This window comes from Numida meleagris, chromosome 1 (genome assembly GCF_002078875.1).
Source record: "Numida meleagris isolate 19003 breed g44 Domestic line chromosome 1, NumMel1.0, whole genome shotgun sequence".
NCBI classification, from domain to species: domain Eukaryota; kingdom Metazoa; phylum Chordata; class Aves; order Galliformes; family Numididae; genus Numida; species Numida meleagris.
The window spans coordinates 176,717,150-176,741,558 of NC_034409.1; the positions used below are offsets into that span (position 1 = coordinate 176,717,150).

General features: G+C 40.0%; 1 protein-coding gene across 3 annotated transcripts in view; it reads left to right on the plus strand.

Moving 5' to 3' along the window:
- Nucleotides 1-24,409, plus strand: part of CRYL1 (crystallin lambda 1) — a 50,333-nt gene that overhangs the window by 20,195 nt on the left and 5,729 nt on the right. For all 3 annotated transcript variants that reach the window (XM_021379699.1, XM_021379689.1, XM_021379708.1), the window contains 3 exons: nt 1,127-1,288; nt 6,131-6,325; nt 15,271-15,376. In XM_021379699.1, coding sequence (XP_021235374.1) covers nt 1,127-1,288; nt 6,131-6,325; nt 15,271-15,376 — 463 coding nt within the window. The remainder of the gene's footprint in view (nt 1-1,126; nt 1,289-6,130; nt 6,326-15,270; nt 15,377-24,409) is intronic.

Below are 24,409 nucleotides of genomic sequence, written 5' to 3' on the forward strand. Positions count from 1 at the left end.
CTGGAGTTCTTAAATGACCCTGTTTATCTTTCCTGCGTCGTGGAACTTTTAGTACCGTCCCATGCAACTTGCTTATATCTTAGTAAGGCTTAAAATTAGTTTTAACCCGTTTTTGTCTGGCCTGATAGGAATTCTGCCCATGGGCATTCCTATCTTGTTATGCTGAACCAGAAGGACAGAATGAAAGGCTGATAGGTGGGGAAAAGAGTAGGTATTGTCTGTGTTGTAAGGGGAAAGCTGAAGTTTTGGAAGTTTGGAATTCTGTTTGGATTTTTTTGAAACACTTTCAGAGGGTAAAAAACCAACCAAACAGAAACAAAGAAACCAAGCAGACTGGCCTTGTCCTGGTCAGACTGAAGTACTTCCTGTTGATTCTGGGACCCTCTGTTTCCCCACACCCTGGTTGCTCTCAGATTTCTGCATGCTTTCCTTTGGGCAGCTCCTGGAGATAACTTGTAACATTCTAGAGATTGTAAATTCTGGCTGTTGGCTCATACATGCGAAATTTCACACTGCAATTCTGCAGAGCTAGACATGTTCAGTAGCTTTGGGAGAAGTTTTGATAGTATGCATTCTATTTCAGAAATCTTTCTCTGGCCTGAAACAGGTTGAATAGCTTTTTGAGTATGGCAGGTATTTTAGTGTAGACTCTTACAGTTGGTATTCTCTGCCATAGTTCTGGAAACTGTAGGTTCGTATTCTTGAGCTGCATATGTTCATTTCCAACTTGTCTGAAAAAGAATACTGTCTTACCTCATTTGATGTTCTCTTAAAAACAACCAAAAACATTGATGAAAAAACAGGTCTTATTCCTCCCTACTATGTTACATCTGTGCATAAGCAGAAGTCTTTACTGTATGCAAACCAGAACAATCTGTTTTATGTTAAATCTCCAGTGGTGTGTGGTCATCTCTCTTCTGCTGTAGAGAACCTCCTGGGCTTTCCGTTCCTTTGTATGTAGGAAAGTATTTTTGTGTTGCGGCTTACTGGTACATCCATGCTGAATTAAAATTGATGGTTTGTATGGAGTTTTTATATTTTGAGATTGGATCACTGAAGCCTGAAATGCATGGATAAGTGCTATTAATAGAAGTCTACTAATACTGTTTTTATGTTCTTATTTCAGGAATGTACTCCAGAGAACCTGGAACTGAAAAAGAAGATTTTCAGTCAGTTAGATCTCATTGTTGATGACAGTGTTATCTTGAGCAGCTCAACCTCTTGTCTCTTACCCAGCAAATTGTTCACTGGCCTTAAACATGTTAAGCAGTGTATTGTGTCACATCCTGTAAGTATGATAGCATTTATTGTTTTTATAGTGATATTACAGGTATTTAATTTAATTGCATCCCAAGTTATTTCCTGTGGACTGGGAGAGACCGAGGGGTATTTTGAGTGCTTTTGTGCCATTGTTAGTGTCCAGCCCAGATTTTCAGAAATGCTTTAGTTTTGTCATTCTGTGAACAACAGCGTATACTAAATTGAGAATATGCATGCATATTTTGGCTGCTAGCTTAAGATACCTTCCATTTGAATTCTTGTGCTGATATTGATGTATCATTCCAACTACTGCTTCTCAGAATACAGGGAGTTTGTGTTTTGTTGACCAACCTATAACATTCCCTGTGCTCTTCTCACAGCACTGCTTTACTGTGATATCTCTACAGCAACTTGTAGCCTAATGCTGTAGTGTCAAAACATTTGGGCTGTTCCTTTCTGACACTCCTCCACCACTGCTGTTGTGCCTTGGGGTGACTGAGCAGAAAGATTTGTTTCTGTCCGTATAATTTACTATTTTTTAATCCTCTTTTAATTAAAAGAAAAAAAAAAAGACGAAGATCGTAGAATGGCTTTGGTTAGAAGGGACCTCCAGGATCAAGTTCCAACCCTCCTGCCACAGGCAGGGCTGCCAGTTGCTAGATAAGTACTAGATCAGATTGCTCAGGACCCCATCCAACCTGGCCTTAAACACCTCCAGGGATGGGGCATCCTCAACCTCTCTGGGCAACCTGTTCCAGGACCTCACCACTTTCTCAGTAAAGAGCTTCCCCCTGACACCTAATCTAAATCTCCCTTCCTTTAGTTTAAAACCATTCCCCCTTGTCCTATCACTATCTTCCCATGTAAAAAGTTGATTTCCCTCATGTTTATAAACTCCCTTAAAAATCCTGGAAGGCTACAATGAGGTGTCCCTGCTGCCTTTTCTTTTCCAGGCTGAACAAGACCAGTTCCTTCAGCCTGTCTTCATAGGAGAGGTGCTCTAGGCCTTGGATCATCCTCATGGCCTTCTTCTGGGCCCTCTCCAAAAGCTCCATATCCTTCCTGTGTTGGGGGCCCTAGACTTGGATGCAGTACTCCAGCTGGGGCCTCACCAGGGCAGAATAGAGGGGGATGATCACCTCCCTTGCCCTACAGGTCACTCTTCTTCTGGTGGAACCCAGGATACCATTGGCCTTCCAGGCTGCGAGTGCACACTGCTGGCTCATGTTAAGTTTTTCATCAGCCAGCACCTCTAAGTCCTTCTCAGCAGGGCTACTCTCAAGGAGTTCTCCCAGTTTGTATACATATACAGGATTACCTTGACCCAAGTGCAAAACCTTACATTTTGCTTTGTTGAACCTCATTAGGGTCACAAGGGCCTACTTTTAGAGTTTACCAAGATCCCTCTGGATGGTGTCTCTTCCTTCTGTTGCGTCAGCTGCACCACTCAGCTTGGTGTCATCAGCAAACTTGCTAGGGGTACACTTGATCCCATCATCAATGTCATTGATAAAGATGTTAGAGAGTACTGGTTCCAAGACAGATCCCTGGGGGGCACCTCTTGTGACTGGCCTCCGCCTGGCCATAGAACTGTTGACAACAACCCTCTGGCTACTACTGTCCAGCCGATTCCTTATCCACTGAATAGTCCACCCTTCAAACCTGTATCTGTCCGATTTAGAGATAAGAATCTGGCAGGGGACCATGTCAAAGGCCTTGCAGAAGTCGAGGTAGATGGCATCAGTTGCCTTCCCTTTGTCAATCACTGCCTTCACTCCATCATAGAAGGCCACCAGATTGGTCAGACATGACCTTTCCCTTGGTGAAGCCATGCTGTCTGTCTCAGATCACTCGCTTGTCCCTCGTGTGCTTTAACATATCTTCCAGGAGGATCTGTTCCATGATCTTCCCAGGCACAGAGATAGGGCTCACTGGCCTGTAGTTGCCTGGGTCCTCCTTCCTCCCTTTCTTGTAAATAGCAGTGATGTTTCCCTTTGAAGATCAAGCATCAAAGTTTGTATGTGTGCCCATGTCTAAAATTCATGTGTTCCTTACTTCTTATTTCCAGAGTTGTAACTTGCGGTGGTGTAAGAGAAAACAAAATATCTGTTCTTTTAAGCTACAGTATTAAGAATGATAACTGTGACTTTACTTATTACTATTTCCTAGGCTTATGTTCTCCTGTTATCTTTTCATATTTAATTACTGTTTTTTTTATTATTATCATCCCAGGTTGGTTTCTGTTTCTTCATCTATTTAGTTGGAGCTGCATTCTTCATAGGAGCTACTTCCGAAACCATCTTTGATCAGATATGGCAAAGCAGTTAGTCTCTGCATGAACATTGTTCTAGATTGCTGTTGTAAGGGTATATGTATTTTCCAAAACAAATATTTTGGAGTGCCTTAAGATTTTTAATTGTTCTGAAATGGCTTTGCAGTCTGACTGAGACCAATTTCTTGGTAGTCTCAGCTTTGCTCCAAGGGATGTATACAGCGGGAGTTGAGAGCCAGTATATAATTCCAGGGGCATTTCTCTATTTGTTACATCAGGAAAAAATACTTGCTTTGTAGTTGGTTTCTGATGGTTTTGTTTTAATCGTGGCCTTTCTGACATCCTGAACACGACAGTAGGATGTGGGGAATGGTGACTGAAGGAAGCTAGCAGCTCAGGAAGATGCTGTGAAAACAAACAGTGTGGAATCTGATATTCCAGAAAAACAAAAACCTAAAGTTGTAAAGGCTCTGGCACAAGTGGGATTGCTTAGGAGAAATGAAATGAAAGGCCCTAGGGTCAGGAGAAGCTCATCACTTCGCTTAACTATCAAAAAATTCTTTGCTTAAGAAAAACAATTAAAATTAAAAAATAATTAAAATAAATGAAATCTCATATCATGGCTGTGTGATAGAAATGCGCACAGTCCTTACAGGCACAGCTATGCTCTGCAGTCATTCTCAGGCCTTCTTTTCACAGCATTCATTTCTTGAGTACTATGTAAGCCTTCCAGGTCACACAGCTAGAAACATGGAGCTAGAGGAGACTGAGCTGTTGAGTAAAGTTCCTTGCTGTAAAGGAAACCATATCATCAGCTGGCCTTAAAAGATATTAAGCTCTCTCTGTTATGTTATTACAATTATTTTACTTGACTGCTTCTATCTGAAGTTGTTTTTCCCTTCTATTTTGGTCTTATTAACAGTCCATTAAAATTCATTTGTTGTTTGTATAGTTGTGTAGTTGTGTCACTTTTCTTGTCTAATTCTGTGTGTTTAATTTGCCATACCCCTTCTTAGCTTTCATTTTGTTAGGCTGAGTAAGGTAAACTCTCCTAATCCCTTAAGAATGGCTTTGCATTGTGCATTCATCTTCAAATTTTTAGAAACCCTTTCCTCCCTCCCCTATAAATTTCATCTGTCTTACCGCTTTTGGTTTTTACCAACATCTGCTATCTACTCTTACAAAAATTGTCCTCCTCAGTATCCTCAGCATGCTTGTTAATGCACCCATGCACTCACTGTGCCAAGTCCATGAAATAGAATATTTCAGCAAGATCTCTGTCAAAAGTAATCTTGGAAGAGATACGTATTAGCCTCAGTCTTGCTTAACAGTTAACCTGTCTTTCTTCTGATGAGATATTGGTGCCTAGGGGTTAGAAAAGCCTTCAGAGAGCTTCTTGGTGCTTGTAGTTCTTCAGGCCTTGCTGAATTGCCTGGCACCTCCGTATCTGTCATGGTGTCTGTCATACCACATAGCTTTGTGGTGGCACAGTCAAAGAAAATGAAGTATGTTACATTGGCTAGGGCAGATATGACCATACAGCAGGTCATGCATTGGCCAGGCACTAAAGGAAACTTGTAAATAATGAAAAGAGGGGGGAAAATAAAACCAGCAACCCAGAGGAAGGACTGCTCTCATGTTGCTGTGACTAAGTCCTGTATTTGCATTTACATAAGCACAGTTGAGAACAGTTGTCTGTAAAGGAGCATGGTGAAATAATCAGTGCTTAATTGCCATCCTTCTAAATTGCTATCCTTTAAATGTGTATGTTACTTCTAGTAGTCACTTAATCATAAGTTACATCTGTCTGTTACTTGGAAATGAGTACAAGAGCTGCGTTTAAGGCCTTAAGAATATGGTCCAAGGACTGCTGCTTCTGAAAGGAGCAAGCATTGTCTACTGCCAGTAATACTGACCTGAAGAACTTAGAGGCATTCCTAGGATGTTATTTAGAATTTTTTGTTTATAAATTCAGAAATATATTACACACTGGTCTTGACCTGACGAGAAATTAAATTTGGGAAGAGTCAAGGAAGGGATAGTGTTTGGTTTTTTGCTTTTTTCACAGCAGGTGCAGTGTTTAAAGGTAACTTGTTTTACGGCTTTTTGGAAAGTATATTTTGTGTGATATCTATTGATGTGGTTAGCATATATTTATGGATTTGGGTTGGCAACAGCTTAAGTATTGAATCTCACAGATGGCTTATAGAAATAGTTTTGTTACAAATTTTCTGAATATCTAAAAGGAAACGCCTTGCTTCTTTCAGGAAGACAGGTGGTGGTTGTTTTACAACGGAAAACAGCCTGAATATTGGGAAAAGATCCATTAATTCAAGTCAGTATAAAGTCATCTTGTGCTGTTTGGGTGGTCTTGTTCTTACTGTAGACCCATAAACTTTGCTAGATTTAATCATAGAAGATCAATTTAGTTTTATTATCTTTTTTAACTGAATTGGTGAAATCTCTCAGGTTTTAAAGATCAAACTTGCCCTGTTTACTGGAAAATATCCATGTTAGTAGATAGCTATGAAGATGCTTTATGTTAACTTGCTCTCTCAGCCTGTTGATTGTTGATGTTCTTTTGTGCTTCTTCCTTAGGTAAATCCACCTTACTTTGTGCCATTGGTTGAAATTGTTCCACATCCAGAAACAGATCCTTCTGTTACAGAGAGAACATACACTCTGATGAAGAAGATTGGACAATCGCCTGTCAAATTAAACAGAGAAATCGAGGGGTTTGTTCTGAATCGACTCCAGTATGCAGTGATAAGTGAAGCCTGGAGACTTGTGGGTGTATGTATATATTTTTTTCCAATTTCTACACACACACATTCTTACGTGATCCCACCTGTATCTACAAAAATATTTAAATTTCCTATCAACTTGTCTTTTTTTAACCTGTTCCTTATGTACGTGAAAATCAAAATTAGCATGTAAACTAAAAAACAGAAGTAATTTTGGTAACAAATAACAAAGCTTATCAAAAACAAAGTGATATGATCTTAACAATTGTCCTTTACTCTACTTTCTTTTTAAAACACAATTTTCAGGACAATCAAAAGAACAGTGTTAAAAGCTCTGAAGTCGAATACTGATTTTCATTTTTTTCTAGGTTGTCTCATTACTTCCTGATATTTTCTAAATGTTGCTGGCTTATTTTGCAGTGATTATGAAATATTTTAAATGGTTTTCTCTTTGGTCTTTAAAGAATTGCACTTAGGTTCAATGGTTATTCAATACTTGTAGGTAAGAACAGATTTCTCCTCCTTCTGTTCTGATTCTACCTGAGTATCATCTATTTGTGTCACTTCATCTTTTCCCACGTCGCATGTTCTGTGCTACAAAGTCTGATCTTTCATCAGAAGTAGCTGAATTTTGACACTGTTGGTATTCTGTTGGGAAGAGATTGAACTGGCATGAGTATAGCTGTTTTTTTTTGTTAGTGTTTCATTTATTTATTTTCAAGTTGTTTGAAAGAACCATACTCACAGCTATAAAGATCTTAAAATTGAGGTAATATTAACATACAGTGTTTATGTTTGAAAGTGTCACTTTATTTGCTCTTTGATTATGGAAAGATAAGCACACTTTATGGGCTATTATCAGGAGAAAAGAGTGCACTGACTTGAGGTGAATACTTAGTATGAACCTGTGACTTCAGTATAAACCTGTATGGATGATTTTGTGTGGGTGGTATTATGTTAATAGTAACAGAATAGTACTTCAAGCACTGACAGTTAATGATAGTCATCTAAGTTTCCAAGTTGTTCTGTTTCTGTTTTATTTTGTTGCATTTCAAGCAAATAACACATTACAACTGTAACAACTTTAGTTTCATTTTCATGAGAAAAGCCTAGACAGAAAACAGATATCAAAGCTGTATAGTTTCAGCTGTGTGACTTGAGGCTAAACAGCCCCTTTGATGGAGGCAAATCACCCTAGATGGGTGAGAGATGCAGGCCTGGAGCAGTTCATCTTCCTACTGTTCCACTGCCAACTTTAGTCATTTTCATTTTAAGTCATGTTCTTTTGGTGTTTTTTCCTTTCAAAGTGAGGAAAAACATTTTTGGATTTGTACTAAAACGTCCATTTTTAGTCCTTATCATTGGAGGTTAAAATATTGTGAAAACAATAACTTTAATACAATTAACAATAACTTCTATATCCTTTGAGAGGCTCCTAAAATTAAAATTTTACTCAGTGTTTTTATCTTGTTGCTGTGGAAGTCCACACTGATTCTTTCTAGTAGCAGAAGTTTTTACTATTTTAAGAAGAACTGTGGGTGGAAGTTAACGTACAAATTTTATCAGTAGTAATGGTAATACACACTGCTTGTGCAAAATGACCCTATTATTAATCCTTTTGTGGTAGGTAAATCGTGTGTATTAGATTTGGCAATCTAAGACATTTTGACTGCAGAACAAAGGCATTCTTATGAGATTGCTTATGAAAGCATTGGGGTTTTTATGCTAATAATTGTATACTGCTTTTGACCATTGCAAAAGAACAATGAAACAGAACCATAAAATGTAACTTCAAGCATACTTGTTTCGTTACTAAATTGTCTGAACAAGTATCTGTGTGCCTACAGTTACTTTTCATGAAGTGATCATTGCTCATTTTTCTGTTTGAAGTTTTCTTAAAATTTATTTTTAACATGGTGAGTACTTGGGGGGAAAAATACACATTGTTGATGGAGAACTGCTATCTTTGCACTGTTCTGTATAAATTCACTGTTATATAACAAGGTCATGGTCTGGATATAAATGCCATGTATGAACCAGGAGAGAAACACAGCAGTGGTTTTAAGTGTTTTGAAGCCACTTGAAGTGATCTTAATTTGGCCCATTTATGTCAACAACTGTCTGTGAGGAGTTGGAGATATGAACTTGAAAGTTCTCATCTGGGTCTTCACTCAAATATTTATAGCAATAGCAGGGGGAGCAGTCTTACAATGCATGCACGCACAGATACACTGAAAGTATACTGACAGTCCACTTCTTTCCTTTTTTATTTTTTAATCAGCTGATCTTGCTTCATCCTAGGAAATAGTTGAAACTTCTGGTATTTATATGCCATTAAAAGGGTATTGGTGATAGACGTGCAGGTACAGCTGTGCTAATAGCATTTATCTGGAAATCTTTATCAAGAATGTACTGAACAGCTTGCAGAGTATGTTTTAGTTCCTAACTGTAGCTTGGTACTGACATCTAGTCTCTCTTTCCTGCAGTAGCGCTGTGATGAGATGTGTGAGGGAGGCATGAGGCAGGAGTCACATGGCAGGAGAAAGGTTCTGATACAAAGCTACAGTTGTGTTGCCTGGTGAGGCCCATTTGAACACAGAGCTGTACAGAAAACAAGCACTGCACCCCCAAAGCCTTTACTGCTTACTATGAATTCATGCAGTAAATATAATTGCTTGCTGGATTGTGCATTGGACTCACCTACTTCTGCCACGTAGGCCTAAGAATAGGAAAGGCTGTTAATGCAGCCAGAAATCTGAGGGAGCCCTGTCAGCAGGTTGGGATAGGGCTCAGTCTCTGCATGGTGATCAAATAGCACAAGGGCATGGATGCTGAAGCAGACAGCCCAGCATAATTTAGAGCAGGGTTTCTCACTACAGAGAGAAGACGTTGAGGCCATGGAATGTGTCTGGAGAAGGGCAACAAAGCTAGTGAAAGGTCTGGAACACAAGTCTTACGAGGAGCGGCTGAGGGAGCTGGGATTGTTCCGTCTGGAGCAGAGGAGGCTCAGGTAGGACCTGCAACTCTGCAGCTTCTGCAGAGAAGCTTTCTGCAAGTGCCTGAAGGGTGGTTGTGGTGAGATGGGAGTCGGCCTCTTCTCCCATGTAACTAGCTGTAGAAGTAGAGGGAGTGTTATGAAGTTGCACTAGGGGAGATTCAAGTTGGATGTTAGGAAATACTTCTCCAAGAGAGTGGTCAGGTGCTGGAACGGGCTGCCCGGAGAGGTGGTGGAGTTACTGTCCCTGGAGGTGTTGAAGTGTTTAGATGTTGTACTGGGGAACATGGTTTACTGGGAAATGTTGGTGATAGGTGGACAGCTGGACTGGATGATTTTAGAGGTCTTTCCTAACTCTAGTGATTCTATTATTCTATGAAAAAAAGTGATGAGAAACTTGGATATTAGGATACAGTTTGTCTTTGACAAAGGCGTTGAGACCCCCAAGAGTGTGCATGGGCTGGGATTTGGAACCTGGTCCCAAATCAAGTGCTGTGAATGCAGGACTTGGCCAAATGTGGGAATGATAAGCACCGAGTTAAAATGCTGAAAAATTAGAAGACCTGGAGGTTCAGATGCCAATTGTAGGAAAGTAAAAGAATGAAGATAGATTTGGAGGCATAAAAGGAGTACGGTTGAATACTGAGAACTGTGGACAGGTAGATAGTTTGAAAAGTGGTTTTATGGATACAGAAGTTTAACTTCACAAAAACTTAGTAACAAAGGCCATGGATTCATTTATAAGCCTAAAAGTAGGAATTCAAGCAAATGCTCTCCTTTGAAGCAAGAGTGTTGCAATGAGGTGTTTCAATTTGGATCTCAGTTGGTCTTTGTGTGAAAAAATGTCTTACTGAATCTTGTTTTGACTCCCAAGTTAACAACACTTGAACAGTGCCAGTGTATGTGGCAGAAACTTTTTCATCAATTATTTGTCTTATGCTCCACATTTATTCCCTGAAAATGCAGATGCTGGAAAGACTCCAGTTGTCTGTTTCCATGTCTGTCTCTTTAAGGTCTTGTGTCTGAGAACTTTTTGGCAGAAGTTAACACAGGACCATCTAGCATGTATGAAACTGAAATTCTTGCAGGTTATTTACTTGTATTTTTAATTCTTTAATCGCAAAGCTTGTTATAATGAGAGTGAGAGATATAGTATGATGACTGTGAAGAGCCTGATTGCTCTTTGTAGTTTTCTGAACTCTAAATTTTGATATTACAAGATTGGAGCTAGGAAAATAGCCTGTAGCCAATAGCAGGGAATTATATCTCAGAGTGCTTTCTCTTTTATTCCCTGTTATCATTTATTTACTTTTCACACTTCTGCTGACAGTGACCACTGGTATATCTGATCATGTTCCTAAGTTGTAAGAGCAGACACCTCTCTATTTGCTTGGAAAGCATCCAGTGCACTGACACTATTATTTTTTGTACCTTTTAACAGTAGCTTCGGCTTATGTTTCAAAAGTTTTTGGTTAAATAATTGGACTTTGCTTTGTTCTGAAGATAGTTTTGGTTGACTGTCCAGAAAGTAACAGCTAGACAGTTTCAGCAACATGTTAGTTCAGAAGTCACAAAGCAGAATGTGAGTATCTGGGAATGCCCTTTTACTGTGAATTGCTGAGTGAAAACTTTGCTCAGAAAAATATTTCACCAAGCATCAGATGCGATTTTTAAGGGGATGATGAAATACAGCAGGAAAAACAGTGAGGAGAACATGGCAGTTCTTTATCCCTGATCTCATTTAGGAATTTCAGCTGCTTTTAAGAATCTGCTAAAACCAGTTTGCGAGATGAATCATATGATACTTGTTTTAGGATTATTTGTTTTCTTCTGTATAAGATTTTGGTACTGTTTTAATATAACTTTGTATAAAAATGCGTTTTAGTTTTAAGTGGTAATAGTGGAGAATGTAGACCACAAGAACAGGCAGCACTGCTTTTTAAGGTTTTTCTATTAATCTCTTGGAAAATCGGCAGTCACAGCTTGGCTTTGTGTCTACTTCTGTTCATTTTCTCAGCAAGTATGTGCATTGGCTTCAGGCCCTAATTTAAATACCTCTACCTTCTCAGATGACTAGGTTGGCAGTCCTTAAATACTGGCAAGAATTTAAATTTCTAAATGTATTATTATTAATTGCATTGATGTTGTCCAGAATACCTTTACAAAAATCATATATAAGGTAGGGGGTTTAAAGATGTAGTTATGGTGTTCCGTAAAAAGGAGCTATCATAAAAGGAAGTTCCAAGGCTCAGGGAGAAAAATAGTGTTGATCCTAAGGGGTTCTTACAGGGTGAAGTGTGTGAGAGTGTCATGGAAGAATATAGGGCCAACAAAGTAAGGAGATGTGAATGGTGCAGGACAACAAATTCCTCAGACGTGATGAAATAGAAGGAGAGACCTGGTAGAGGGATGTAGGAGAAAAGTCATATGCTCAGAATGACAGGACTGAACAAAGATCTGATCAGGGTGTGGATCAAAGGGACTTGATTGAAGTGATAGGGAAGAAAAGGGTGTAACAAGTGCTTCTGAGAAAGAACAAAGCAGAGAAAAAGGACTGGATCTTGGAGATTTGGAGGATAAAATGACAAATCTGGAGATAGAAATTGTGGTCAGCAGAGTCCAGGATAACTCAACAGGCATTCTGCGGTTAGTTGGAGAAAATGGTGAGTTGGTAGCAGCAGAAAAAATAAGATTTTTTTTTTTTAATCCATGTCATGTTTTATATGATTACACTCCAAGTCAGTGACAGAAGTTGAGATGCAGGTGTGACTCACAGATGTTAAAGGCTGTTGATTAAAACCAAGCAGGTTGGTCAGGGCTCAAAGGTGAGGTGGATACTGCAGAACCACCATGCGCTTTTGGGAAGGAGAATGGGGTCCCTGCCTCATGAGGAGCACTAGCAAAATACTGTAGCATCACGAGAGGTTAAAACCTCCAGGAAAGTAGGACTGTGGTATGTAAGTGGTGTCATAAGCAGCCTGAAGTATCCTGATACAGTCTGGATCCTGACATTTGACTGGCTATTGGAATTGCTAAGGATTTTGTTGGGTTTTGTTTTAAATTTTAATTTTTAATTAAATTTAATTTTTAATTCTGTAGTTGTGAGGGTCAGCTTCTGGTGAACAAGGTTTTAGTTTTAACATACTTCCTCTTTCCTTTGAGCAGGGCTTAAGGGAAAGGCTTGCGAGAATGGTTATGCAGAGGATGAAAAATCCCCTTGGGAGGATTGTTTCACACCTAGATTTACTGAAACAGGGTTGGAAGACTTTCTTGTTTACTTCTTAGCATAAACACCAGTCCTTGTGGAAGCCACCTTGCTGACCTTGCACCCACCCTGCTGAATCATTCCACAAACTTATGATCTCCTGAACATAAGTGGGAGTAGTTATCCCCTAGGGGAAGACAGTCAAACTTGTTTCTCATTTATGTGTTTTTCATTTCTGAACAGAAAAAAGTAAATGACTTTTCTTTAAGAGGCTCTACATGACAAAGAAAAGTGAGCTTACTTGTAGAATAATAAGAGGCCTCAACTGGAGGGTTCTGTCTTACTCTCCTTATGTTAGCACCAAATTTTGCCTTTTAGCAGCTGTAGCCATAAAATTACAGCTATAGGCAAAAGGTTGTGATGAAAGTGCTCACTCGGTAAGCACCTGGTCTTCAAATGTTGGTACAGAGGGTGAAGGAGAAAATAATTGTTTCATTTGGAAATTAATTTGCACTGATTCTAAAATGTTTCAAGAGTATCATTTTGAGCCTGTTAACTTAAAAATAAATAAATAAATGATAAGCGTAATATTAACTGCTACTGTGGTTCAAATGCTTGTCTGGAACTGGTGGTTAATCTTTTGTCCACGAATCCATGTCAACCAAAGAAAAAAATCATTCATCAAGCACAGCTTTACCAGCATAACTCATTGCTTGGATGAGGCACTCCCAGCAGAAGACTGCTTTTGTTGACTTTGCTAATATTGTTCAGAGAGGTTGTGTTGCTGTTTCAGGAGAAAGGTACCATGCGTTCTGTGAAAGCTTTATGTTTGAGAAACGAACGCTGGTTCTGTAATTAGAATGCCGAGGCTTGTACTTAGACCTGTCTTTATGCAGACCTTATTTTCCTCTAAGCAGGTTACGTTACTATGCTTGTGCCTTACTTTTGAGGTGAAGAAAATAATACTTCCTTATCTCTGCCATTGTGTGCCTAATTACATTCTTACCAGAGCTGTATGTTGCAAATATAGTGGGTTGATTGTAATAATTATGTTATCTTTTTGTTTTCAAGATAGATTTCAAAAGTCATCTGTGACAGTGATTCAGCGAGGGTTATTTTTGTTAGGAGCAATGCCTACTAACAGATCGAGACTTGAGATTGAATTTTATAAAAGGCTCTATTTCAACTTGAGATGGTAAAACTTGATTTCTTTGGCCAGCTGTAGACCTAAATTGGTTCTTGGCTTATCATTTGCTTTTAAGATAACAATAAGTTATGTGGCTGATAAGCAAAGGAAGACACTGTGGATGGGACTCAACTCACTTCAGATGAGATTTCTACAATGTAGATGTTGTTTGATTTCTAAGCTCCTTACTCATTTTTCAGTGGGAGAGAACAATTAGGCATTTCTGCAACACAACTCATCTGACCTATTCTAGATATGTGCTTTTCAGATGATGATTTCACTTCTCTCCCTAGCCATCACAAAGAGTCTAGATGTCTATCTCAGATGTCAAAGTCGGCAGCAGGTCAGGACTCTAGCTGATCACTATGTGGTGCAAAGGAGCTTGTCAAATGTGGTCTTGCGGGAGGGAATGTTAACAGAAAACCTCTTGTCTTCGCCAAGCAGATTAGTGTACTTGGATTCTGCAGCTCCAAAAGGATCCAGAGGTCCTGTGTAGGGGAAACACCTCTAGGAAGGTTAGGAAGGTAAAGCAAAAGCAGTTCAACATCTGTCTCACCTTAACAACCAGAAAGAGATACTTTTGTGTCCTTGGGAATAAAGAGAGTGAGTTTTTACATCAGATAAAGCTTAGTTTCAAGAAGTTAGAACAGGTCTTAGTTTGCTCTGATCTTTCCAGTAAGAGGAAAGTCAACTTCGTATAATAAATATTCTTAAGTAGAGCTGCAAAGCAGTGAAACAGTGACATGTTTTTTTATCAGCCTTCATGTTGCTTGCCCTAACCTGATGGTGGCGTTGGCTTTCCTGTATGTGACACAGTGTGGGTGGAACAGTGGCACTCAGTTTTTAACAGGAAAAATTTTACATACTCCCTTTCCTGCCAGCTCTGAGATTTGAGTCTGGCAATGAACTCAAGAACCTGGGCAGGTTGAGGCTGGGCAGGCTGAAAGTTGAGTGAGTTTTTTGGGAGGGAGTGGCAGCTGCTTTACCTGCGTGTATGGTCCCAGCCTTTTTTTTCAGGTGGCCTCAGGGTAGTACTGACGCTCTACCCCCATTCTGCTTGTTTTGGGTCTGTACGAAAGTCCTGAACTAGGAAAACATGAGGGGAGGTGCAAGATTTAGCCAAAACTTCCGTATTTGAAAGTGTAGATAGAGTACTTGGATTCTGGTATAAACTCTTTTTGGTCATGTGCTATTATGAGTGTTACATTTGCTCTCTGATTCTCAGTATCTAAGAAAAAGGTATATTGGCTGACATAAACAGGTCAATTTAATTTTAATACATGAGTTTTCCTAAATAATATCAGGCAAACTAGTGTGTACAGGCAGTTGATGTTATAAATAAAAAGAGAAGTCTATATACTATACATTTTTAAAAAGTGTATTTGGATTATGAAGTACAATGATCTTAATGTGTTTTAAAAGGTGAATTAATGTTTATCTTGAACTGTAAGACAACTTGTATAACAGATGCACATCTCTGGCAAACGCTTCTAGCCTCAGTTTTTATTACTTCTTTAAAAACTACTTTTAAATTGTATACAAGCAGCAGCCAGTTTTACATGAAGACTCAGCATTCACAAGTTCTCCTGTTCTACTCCTGCTACTTAGGAAGGAGTAATATCTCCTACTGATCTAGACGTTGTGATGTCTGATGGACTGGGAATGCGATACGCATTTATTGGACCTCTGGAAACCATGCATCTTAATGCAGAAGGTAGGTAGTTTAAAATGAGACAAATAAGGGGAAAGGCTTATATTGCGGAAGACCCTGGAAACATACAACAAACTGGGTTAGGTTTGCTAAGGAACACTTGTCTAAAACTTAAGATCAGATAGAAGGAAATGAGTATTGACTATTCTGTTGTAAGCAATCGGATGAAAATTGACACCTAATTGAAACACCAGCTATGTTCTTTATTTTTCCAAGATTTCTCCCAGTGCTTTGCCAACATTGCAGTACACATAGTTCAGAACTGCCTGAGTGTCAGGAAATGAAGGTATTTTAAAAGTTCATTTGATAGTCCAGTGTAAACAGCAACTTTCTGACTACTGTGTGATAGAAAGGGACATGTCGGAGGTGGTCCTGCAGGAGGGAAGGATAACAGAAAACTTACTTTCTTGGCCAGGCAGATGAGCATACGTGCTTGTATTCTGCAGCTCCTAAAGGCTTGTGGAGCAAGAGACCATGAGTAGGCGGAGCACCTCCAGGTGGGTTAGGAGGCAGTGTGAGTGGAACTTGCTTTCTGTAGATGACTTCCTGTTTTTGCAGAATTTTAAGGATAAGGTCCAATGTGAATACAGCTGGAGCTGACTTGCTTTAAGCTGGCTAGTATGAAATGAAACTTCTGTCCACAAAACACTGTGTATATAAAGTTGATTTAGTTGAAGCAATCAGGTAGCAGTTCAACATCTATCTTCCATAATCAAAATGGATTTTATACGTTTCCAGAATTGTATATGTGAATCCAAGCTAAATAAAAGTGAACTACATAAAATGTAATCAAAATTGCAGGTTTGTGATACAAATGTTTAAGCAAATTAATAAAGCATGAATGATCTTTACTTCCTAACTAAATATATTATTCATTTTTTACATTGTGCTGTATCTTTTTTGTGTTTGTCTATGGTCCCTGACATGGTTGGACCCTGCTCCATTGCTGGATCTTCTAGGCACTGCTGCAATATATAATGATACAATAATAAAGATAAGAAAGCAGAATCATAAAATACTACTGTGCAATTAGGAGTGTTATTTTATGTCTACTTGTTGATTAGTTGCTTGACAAAAATTTGTCTCTTAAGGCTGACTTGCCAGTTGTGAGGTTAATGTGATATAATGGGTTTTCTAGCAGAGGCTTTCAGTTGTCTGGTGTACTTCTCGGGAAATGTCTGTCTTCCAAGTAGAGGCATCTTCCTAAAATCCTCTGAGGAGGGAAGCTTTTCAATCCTCTCTCCAGTGATTTCAGACTTACTCTGTGTAAAGCATACCAAACAGAACAGATGCTCATTCCATGAGCTTTATCACAGCAATCTACCTGGAGTCTTGCAGTCCAAAGTTGTCCAGTCCTTGTCCTCAGCTGTACTAACCTGCCATAGCATACTCTGTAGGGATCATATATGTGCAGGTGGTTCTGTCACAGTAACTTGTTAAACTGCCTCAACTAAAACGTAAAAGATAAAAAAAAATGTAAATACCAGAAAAATTTAAATCAGTTTTAGAGATTGAATCATTCTTGGGAATCCTTTATCTGTCATATTTAATTTTATATTTTATTTGGTGGATAAAATAATTGGTTGGATGGTTGCAACCTGAGAGTTGTGGTCAATGGCTTTATGTCCAAGTAGAGGCTGGTGATGAGTGTTGTCCCCCAGAGGGTCCATCCTGGGACTGGTGTTCTTCCATTTCTTTATCAAGGACAAGGATTGAGAGTACCCCCAGCAGTTTGCTGATGACACCAAGCTGAGTGATGCAGTTGATACTGGCCCTAGAAAAGCTTGAGGAATGGGTCCTTGTGAACCTAATGAAATCGAACGAAGTCAAGTGCAAGTAGTTGTTCTTGAGTCACGGTGATCCCAGATATGTGTACAGGCTGGGAGAATATTTCCTTCAGAGCAGCCCTGCGGAGGAGGACTTGGGGGTCCTGGTGGACGAAAAGCTGGATGTGAGCCAGCAGTGTGCTCTTGCAGCCTGAAAGGCCAACAGTATCCTGGTCTTCATCAAAAGAGGGGTGGCAGAAGGGAGAGCCTGCTTTGCACTGCCTTCATGAGGCCCCAGCTAGAGTACTGTGTCCAGGTCAGGGACCCCAATCACTAGAAAACATGGAGCTGTTGGACTGGGTCTAGAGGAGGGCCATGAATATGTTCAGAGGGCTGGAGTACCTCTTCCATGAAGACAGGGTGAGAGAGCTTTGCTTGTTCAGCCTGGAGAAGAAAAGGCTCTGGGGAAACCTCATTGCAGCTTTCCAGTACTTAAAAGTAGATTTTAATCCAGAGGGAGGCAGATATCTTATGCTACTGTCAGTGACAGGACAGAGGGGAATGGCTTTAAATTAAAAGAGAGGAGATTTAGATTAGATGTAGGGGAAATTTTTTACTGTGATGTTGGTGAGGCACTGGCACAGGCTGCCCAGAGAAGCTGTGGATGCCCCATCCCTGGAGATGATCAAAGCCAGGTTGGATGGGACTCTGGGCAGACTGATCTGGTGGGTGGCAACCTTGCCCACAACAGGGGCTTGGAACTTGATGATCTTTGTTAGGTCCCTTGCAACCCAAGCCATTCTATGATTCTTTCAATTAAAAATGACCCTGAAATAACTAGTACAGTTACTGACAAGGTGCTTTTTGTGTATACACATGACTTTGATCCTGAAAATTATTGCTTCACTCCAAACCTAGCAGCCGCATAGTCTCTGAGTCTAGAGCTGCTCCTGTTTATGTGCTGGCAGTCTGACTCAAGCTGTTGCTCTCATCAGAAACATTCAAAATTGTCAGCATTGCTGAAATCAGGATACACAATGGTTTATGGTCATAGTTCTGTGCCACTGTCAACTTCTTTGCCCAGTATTGCTTCCCATAGTATGGAGTAGTGGACCTCGCTTGCCTGCCCAGGACGCTTTCTGATTCACTGTCGTAATTAGAGTCTATTTTTGAGCAGTAGAGGGAAATGGAGATAGGTACCTCTTCTCCACTGCTATTCGTCTCCCCAGCATCTTTACCTTTCTAGCCTTCCCACGGTCTTAACCTCACTGCTAATCATTGTGGGAAAGGTGGTAGGGATTCAAGAAGCGTGAGAGATCCTGGAAGGTGAGGAAGACTTTCTTAAGTGTTGTGTGACATTTTTGTTTGGTTTTGGGTAAATAATAATACTCTAAGGATTGATTGATTTATTTATTCTGAAGTCATGTTCATGTGAGATGCCATACATCACGATCTTCCCACGAACCTCCTGTGTGCTAATGCTGGGCTTCCTCCATGTTAGTTCTTATGTCCTTTCCCGCATAGTCGTAAGTAGTCTTATCAAAAGCTATCGTCTAGGCCACCTTAGATTACTAGTTAGTTCCTGCATGAGTAATAGGAATTTTGAATATATGGCTATAAGCCAGCAGTCTTCAACATGGAATGGAGTAATGATGTCAAGTCACTAAAAGGAGCAGAGGCAGCAACTGGAGAACTGAATGGCAACAGACATGAGGGCAGGCCGTGTTTTTTTTTTTTTTTTTTTAAACTCATTCATATTACATAATATCATGATATTGATTGTTCATTTCTATAAATTAAATGAGTGTTGATTTCAGTTTCAGTAAGCTGTCTTTTGAGTTTGTCATCTTAAGGTTTCACATGACAGTATCACAACAAATGCTGTTAACTTCCTTTACGACCAACAGCCGTAGAATTGAGTAGTGTCACTTGGCCTGTTTACTTATCGTGGGATTATGTTAGCAGACACAACGTCCTTCCGCATATATGCCTGTATAATTAAAATATACATTCATCCACATTTGTCACACAGTTTGCAATCTTCGCTATCATTGACAGAAACAATTTCCCCATGCCAAAACCTGTTTCCCGCTGCTTTCTGTAAATATACTGAAGAGGGTCTGGCCTCAGTGAGATTGTATCTCCTGTTTCTTGAACTGTCACTTTCTTTTAAGCCCCTGGAAAAGATAATCTGTAAAACCAGAAGCTAGCCCATAATGCACGGTGTTTTATATATCTGCAGCAAAAGTTCTTCATGTACATTTCATGATTGGCTGTCTTAGATCAGTTACTTCATTAGTGTGTTATTTAGTGAGCTATAATTGTAATTTAATCTTGGTCTAAACCTGCTAATACTACCACAAGAGCAGGATATGGGGAAGTTGAAGGTTCTTTGTTGCTATTTTCTGTCTTTCATTTATCAAAACACCATTCCAGGTTCATATTCTGCCTCGCCCTCATTGTGAAATTTGTGTAGTTGTCCACAGAGTGAACTGTATGGAAAGGGGCATGGATGCATAATCCTTAGAAGTACAGATCTTTTGTGCAAAAAACACAAAGCATCAAAACAAAAGAGGGAGAATCATAAGCCATAACTCAAAGCAAGGAAATTTTTCCGATTATTTTCATTGTCATAGCCTCTGGAACAAACCAAGCTTTAATCCATTTCAGGAACTTCTGTGCTACTAGAAAATAAGTGGAAGGTGTGAAATTCTCCAAGTTAAGGCAGTCAAATCAAAGAAAAGGAGGACTACCTCTGTTTCTTCATTCAGACATATTCTTGATTAATATGGAATTACACGTAGATGGTTTTCTTCAGACTTATAATGCCTAGAAACATAATCCCTCTTTCAGCAAAACGGAGAGATTGGAGCTTCTTTATTTGGTCATGCCCTAACCATGACAAATTCCTCCATGGTATTCCTGAAGTACACCTCTTCTGTTCTTATGTGCAATCATCTTCATCCTTCCCAAGTGCAACCACTTCTGAAATTTCACCTGCTAAAATTGCCCTACCCCAGTCTTTTCAAGTTGTTGATGCTATTGCATCAGTGGCTTGACTATCTTTCCTTCTCTTTTTGAGTCATTATGTATCTTCTGACTATGTTGTTTGGGTTCAGAGTAGTCAAGTTCATGCTCCTGTCTCTTTTTTCTCCCACAAATATTTTGGTGCCTTCTTCATTTTGCCCCATGTGTGATGTCCTTGCCAGACTGGTTTACCAAGTTCATTTGCTCACATCCTTCAGCCTTTGTGCCTGTAGTCTTTCTTATGAAGAAGACTTAGCATACAATAAGCTGTTACTCAAAGATATTTACATACAATAATGCCTGAACAAACGTACCTTTTATATTGTCATGTATACCCTTCTTTTTTCCTACTAACCCCATTGCCTTGGTGTTTTGGAACCCATCTCTGAAGAGGACTTCTAAGGGCAGCAAAGCATTTTTATGCATGCTTCTAAACTAAATGCCTGTCCAGAGTTCATTTTCTTTTCCTTTTTGAGTGCCCTGTTCATCTTGATGATGCAAATAGAGGCATTTCACTAATGCCCACGTTTGCACCACACCAGAAGTCCTTCAGGTGAGGACCTGCAAACCAGCAGTATAGCTTATTCTTTCTTTGTAGTTGGTATAAAAGAGCCTTGCATTTCCTCTTGGGCAAGATAGATATGGGCAACTGAGAATGAATGACCTCCTCTAGCTTGTGATAACCTGTTCTTGTAACTACACTGTACTAGTAAAAAAATGTTGGGTGGGATGGGGATGTACCCCTTTTTATCTCTGTAATCCATACCTACTGCTCCCTTAAAACACTCTGTTACTCATTCCTCTTCTTACTCTCTTTGCCATCGTTCCCACATGCAGTGGGAGGAATATTCAAGGAAATCCTGTCCTCCCTGGGGGTATTTCTGTTCTGTGCTTATGGTTCTCAGGTGTCTGCTACAAAATGTCTGTCTTCTCTCCCAGCCCCCTTTCTCCAATATGGATAAGGTGAGTGTGAAAGGAAGACAGAGGCTTAGGCAGAGGAATGGCAAACCATGTGGTCGAGTGGAAAGTATTGCTATTCCTGTGCTCTAAGTTCTTCCTCCTTTTTGTTGGAGATGCTATTTTTTTTTACTGGCTGGTGATAGTGGGGCACAGCACTAGATGCACAGAAAGATGGTGTTTTTTAATAGCCTCATGTGCCATCTTCTTCCTGTTTTTCCAGCTCCCAGGTACTGCCCTGTTTTTGTCTTATACTGTTTATTGAGTCTAATTCATCAAGCTTAAGGTGCTGCCTGGGGAGTATCAAGAATTAAAGTTAAAGGGATTCTGTAATACTTGTTTTCCATCTTCTTGTCCCTATGCTCCAGTCAAGTGCTTTTCTCATCCACCTTTGTTATAGCCCTGACCTTTGAATGAAGAAACTCCTAAGTCTGAAGGTCTGGAGTCAAATATTTGTCTTTTTGAGTTTATAATTGAAAAGCGAAGTTATTTTTCCAGCAGTATTCTCCATTGTTCAAGAGCCTTCTTTTAAGCTTTAGCTAGTAGCACAGGGTTGATCTTTACTTGCATCAAATCAAATGTTGCATTTCTCCACTGAGATTTCACACTGGGAGTACTGTCTCAAGTTAGCCATTTCAAAATGATTTATTTTTTTTTGCCTCTCAGTGAAATCGTGAATGTATTCTAACTTATAACAAGTTTCCTTCACCTAAGACTGGAAGGTGCTTGCACAGAGCATTCACCCCCTGCTTGGCATGCAGCATACGTGCCTGCATGTTGACATTTCAGCCACAATGTTGAGATGAACTGTAGTACTGCTGCTTTTCTCTACATCCATAACATTTTGGTTTTATACCTTTAATTATTTTGATGACTTTGCATAAGGCTTCTTTTCATTCATACATTGCACGCAGTGAGTGAATTGTATTAACCAACCTACATTTGGCATGTCTCTCTTGCCTTGTTGAGATACACCCACCCTGTTGTGTTTCATTCAAGCTGTAGGTGAGTTGCCAATAGGAGCTTGATTTGTAGGACAAGCTGGCTGAGTGAACTTTGAAAGCCATCTCTAGCTCAGCAGTTCACATCCACCAGGTAAATGAATCAGCCAGGTCCAGCCATTCCTCTACCCAAGCTACTAAGGTTATCTCTTTAGACTGAGGCTCCTGAAATACATTCATGGCACAGAGATTTCTCACCCACCCTGTCCTGACTACACTAGAATCAGCACTTGTCGGATCTGTAGTGTTATTGCACAAGCTTACCAAGTGGTTGAGAGGTTTGTTCCTATTGGCTTGAGGAAAATTACCAATCCCAAACTTTTCAGCACTGGTCTAGGTGTCATGTAACTGTGTCAGCTGTTTAAGCTGAATAACTGGTAATTGACACTGCTTTGTTTACCATTCCTTCAATTACTAATTGCTTGTGTGGATTTGCTTGAATTGCCGTATTTGACTGAATAGCCATTTCTGCTTTTGTGATTGCCCAGATGGCAATTAGCAAGTGAGTTAGCAAGGTGTTCACGTAGTTCTGCGCTCCAGCCTCAGTCATTTCTACTTCTGTATCTGGGAACTTTCTATGATGTTGCATGATGTGGGGGCGAATGTTTTGCTCAAACTTCAAAATTAGAAGAAAAAGCTCATATGAGCAAGGTTGAATGTAGATACTACCTTCTTGTGGGTGGTGCATGAGTGTCATCTAGAATATCCCTGTAGGTTGTTCCAGGTTGGCTGCAGGTGCCAGTCTGTGAACCCAGTTGTTAGGAGGGAACAGACAAGCCCTTTACACTAGTGGCAGGATATGGCCAGTATTCCAAGAGCTAGTGGTCCTTTGCAGAGTTTTTAGGAAGGAGGATGATCTCTGCTTATTCTCTCAATGGAAGAGAGAGAACTGGATCACAGCAGTCCTGCAATTAACGTTTCTCATCCCGAATCTTTCTGATGCTTCCTGTCAGTGATATTTTGGAGCCTGCTGACAAGTTGAATGTTTCTGGCTGTGTATCAATCAAGATAATTGAACAAAATACAAAGTTTCCAGATAACTAGTGCACTGATACACCTATATGACTAGATAGCCTTCCTTTTTTTCTGCTAGAGAAAGCCAGAACAAGCCAGAACATGTTCTAGGAACAGATGTGCTCCATGGGTGGATAACACAAGGAAATAGACTGACAAAATGCTGACTGGAATGCTCTTGGCACAAGACATGAGTTCAAGCTACATAACAAGGCTGCTCTTTTTCTCAAGGTTTCCTTCCTTCTGACACTGGAGAATGTTTCTGATCCATTTTTTGAAGAGGGTTCAGTACTCTCCGATCTCTCCAGGTTACTCTCAGGCAATGGATATGTTCTCCCAGCCGATCCTTTCAACTGTTTATATGATGGCCATCATAATGTCAGTGCCCATTTCCTAATGAAATTATCTGTCTTTTGAAAGTTCTTCCATCACTGGTCCAGAAACAACAGTGTCCTCCATAATCTTACTGACCTCAGAAGCCTTTTGGAATGTGTGTACTTCAGCAATTTCAGGCTATGATGTATGCTGAGCACTACAAGTATTATAGTTTATGATTCATGGTTGCTAGTAGTTGGAGGTTCCTGTTCCTTTATTCACCTTTAAGCTCAACCATTTAGGGTTAGGCAGGTGTGACTTTTATGGTATTGATATCACACAGTATTGCATTCCAGGAAAGTGTCTGCAGGCTGTTTGGGAAAGAGACTGCTTAGTGACTTGGCCTAGGATACATTCTTTCTTGTGGTAGTCAGGCCACCTCACTTAGTGTTTCTTCCATTTTGTGGTTGGATAAGACCATGGTGAGTTCAAGCTCATGCTTCTCAGTTTATGCAGTCTCCTGAGCCCTCATAAGAGTTGGTGACTGTCACTGCTTGACTTTGTCTCCAGCAGCTTTCTCTTTGCTAACAATGAGAAAGAAGGGTAAAAATTCTTCTCTCTGAGGTTCTCAAAAAAGGGGGATTGTCACAAGGTTCTAAAGGCTATTCAGAGCTTCCCTTCTCAAGTTTAGTGTATTCATTGGTCTAATGGTCTCACACCGCATCCCTGTCTCTAACTTGGAGAGGTATGGATTTGCAAGCTAGACTAAGCTGAGTGGTGCAGTTGGTACAACAGAAGAAAGAGATGCCAGCCAGAGGGACCTGGAAAAGCTTGAAAAGTGTGTCCTCATGAACCTAATGAAATTCAACAGGGCCAAGTGCAAAGTGTTGCACTTTGGTCAGGGCAATCCCAGATATGTGTACAGGCTGGGAGAATAACTCCTTGAGAGCAGCCCT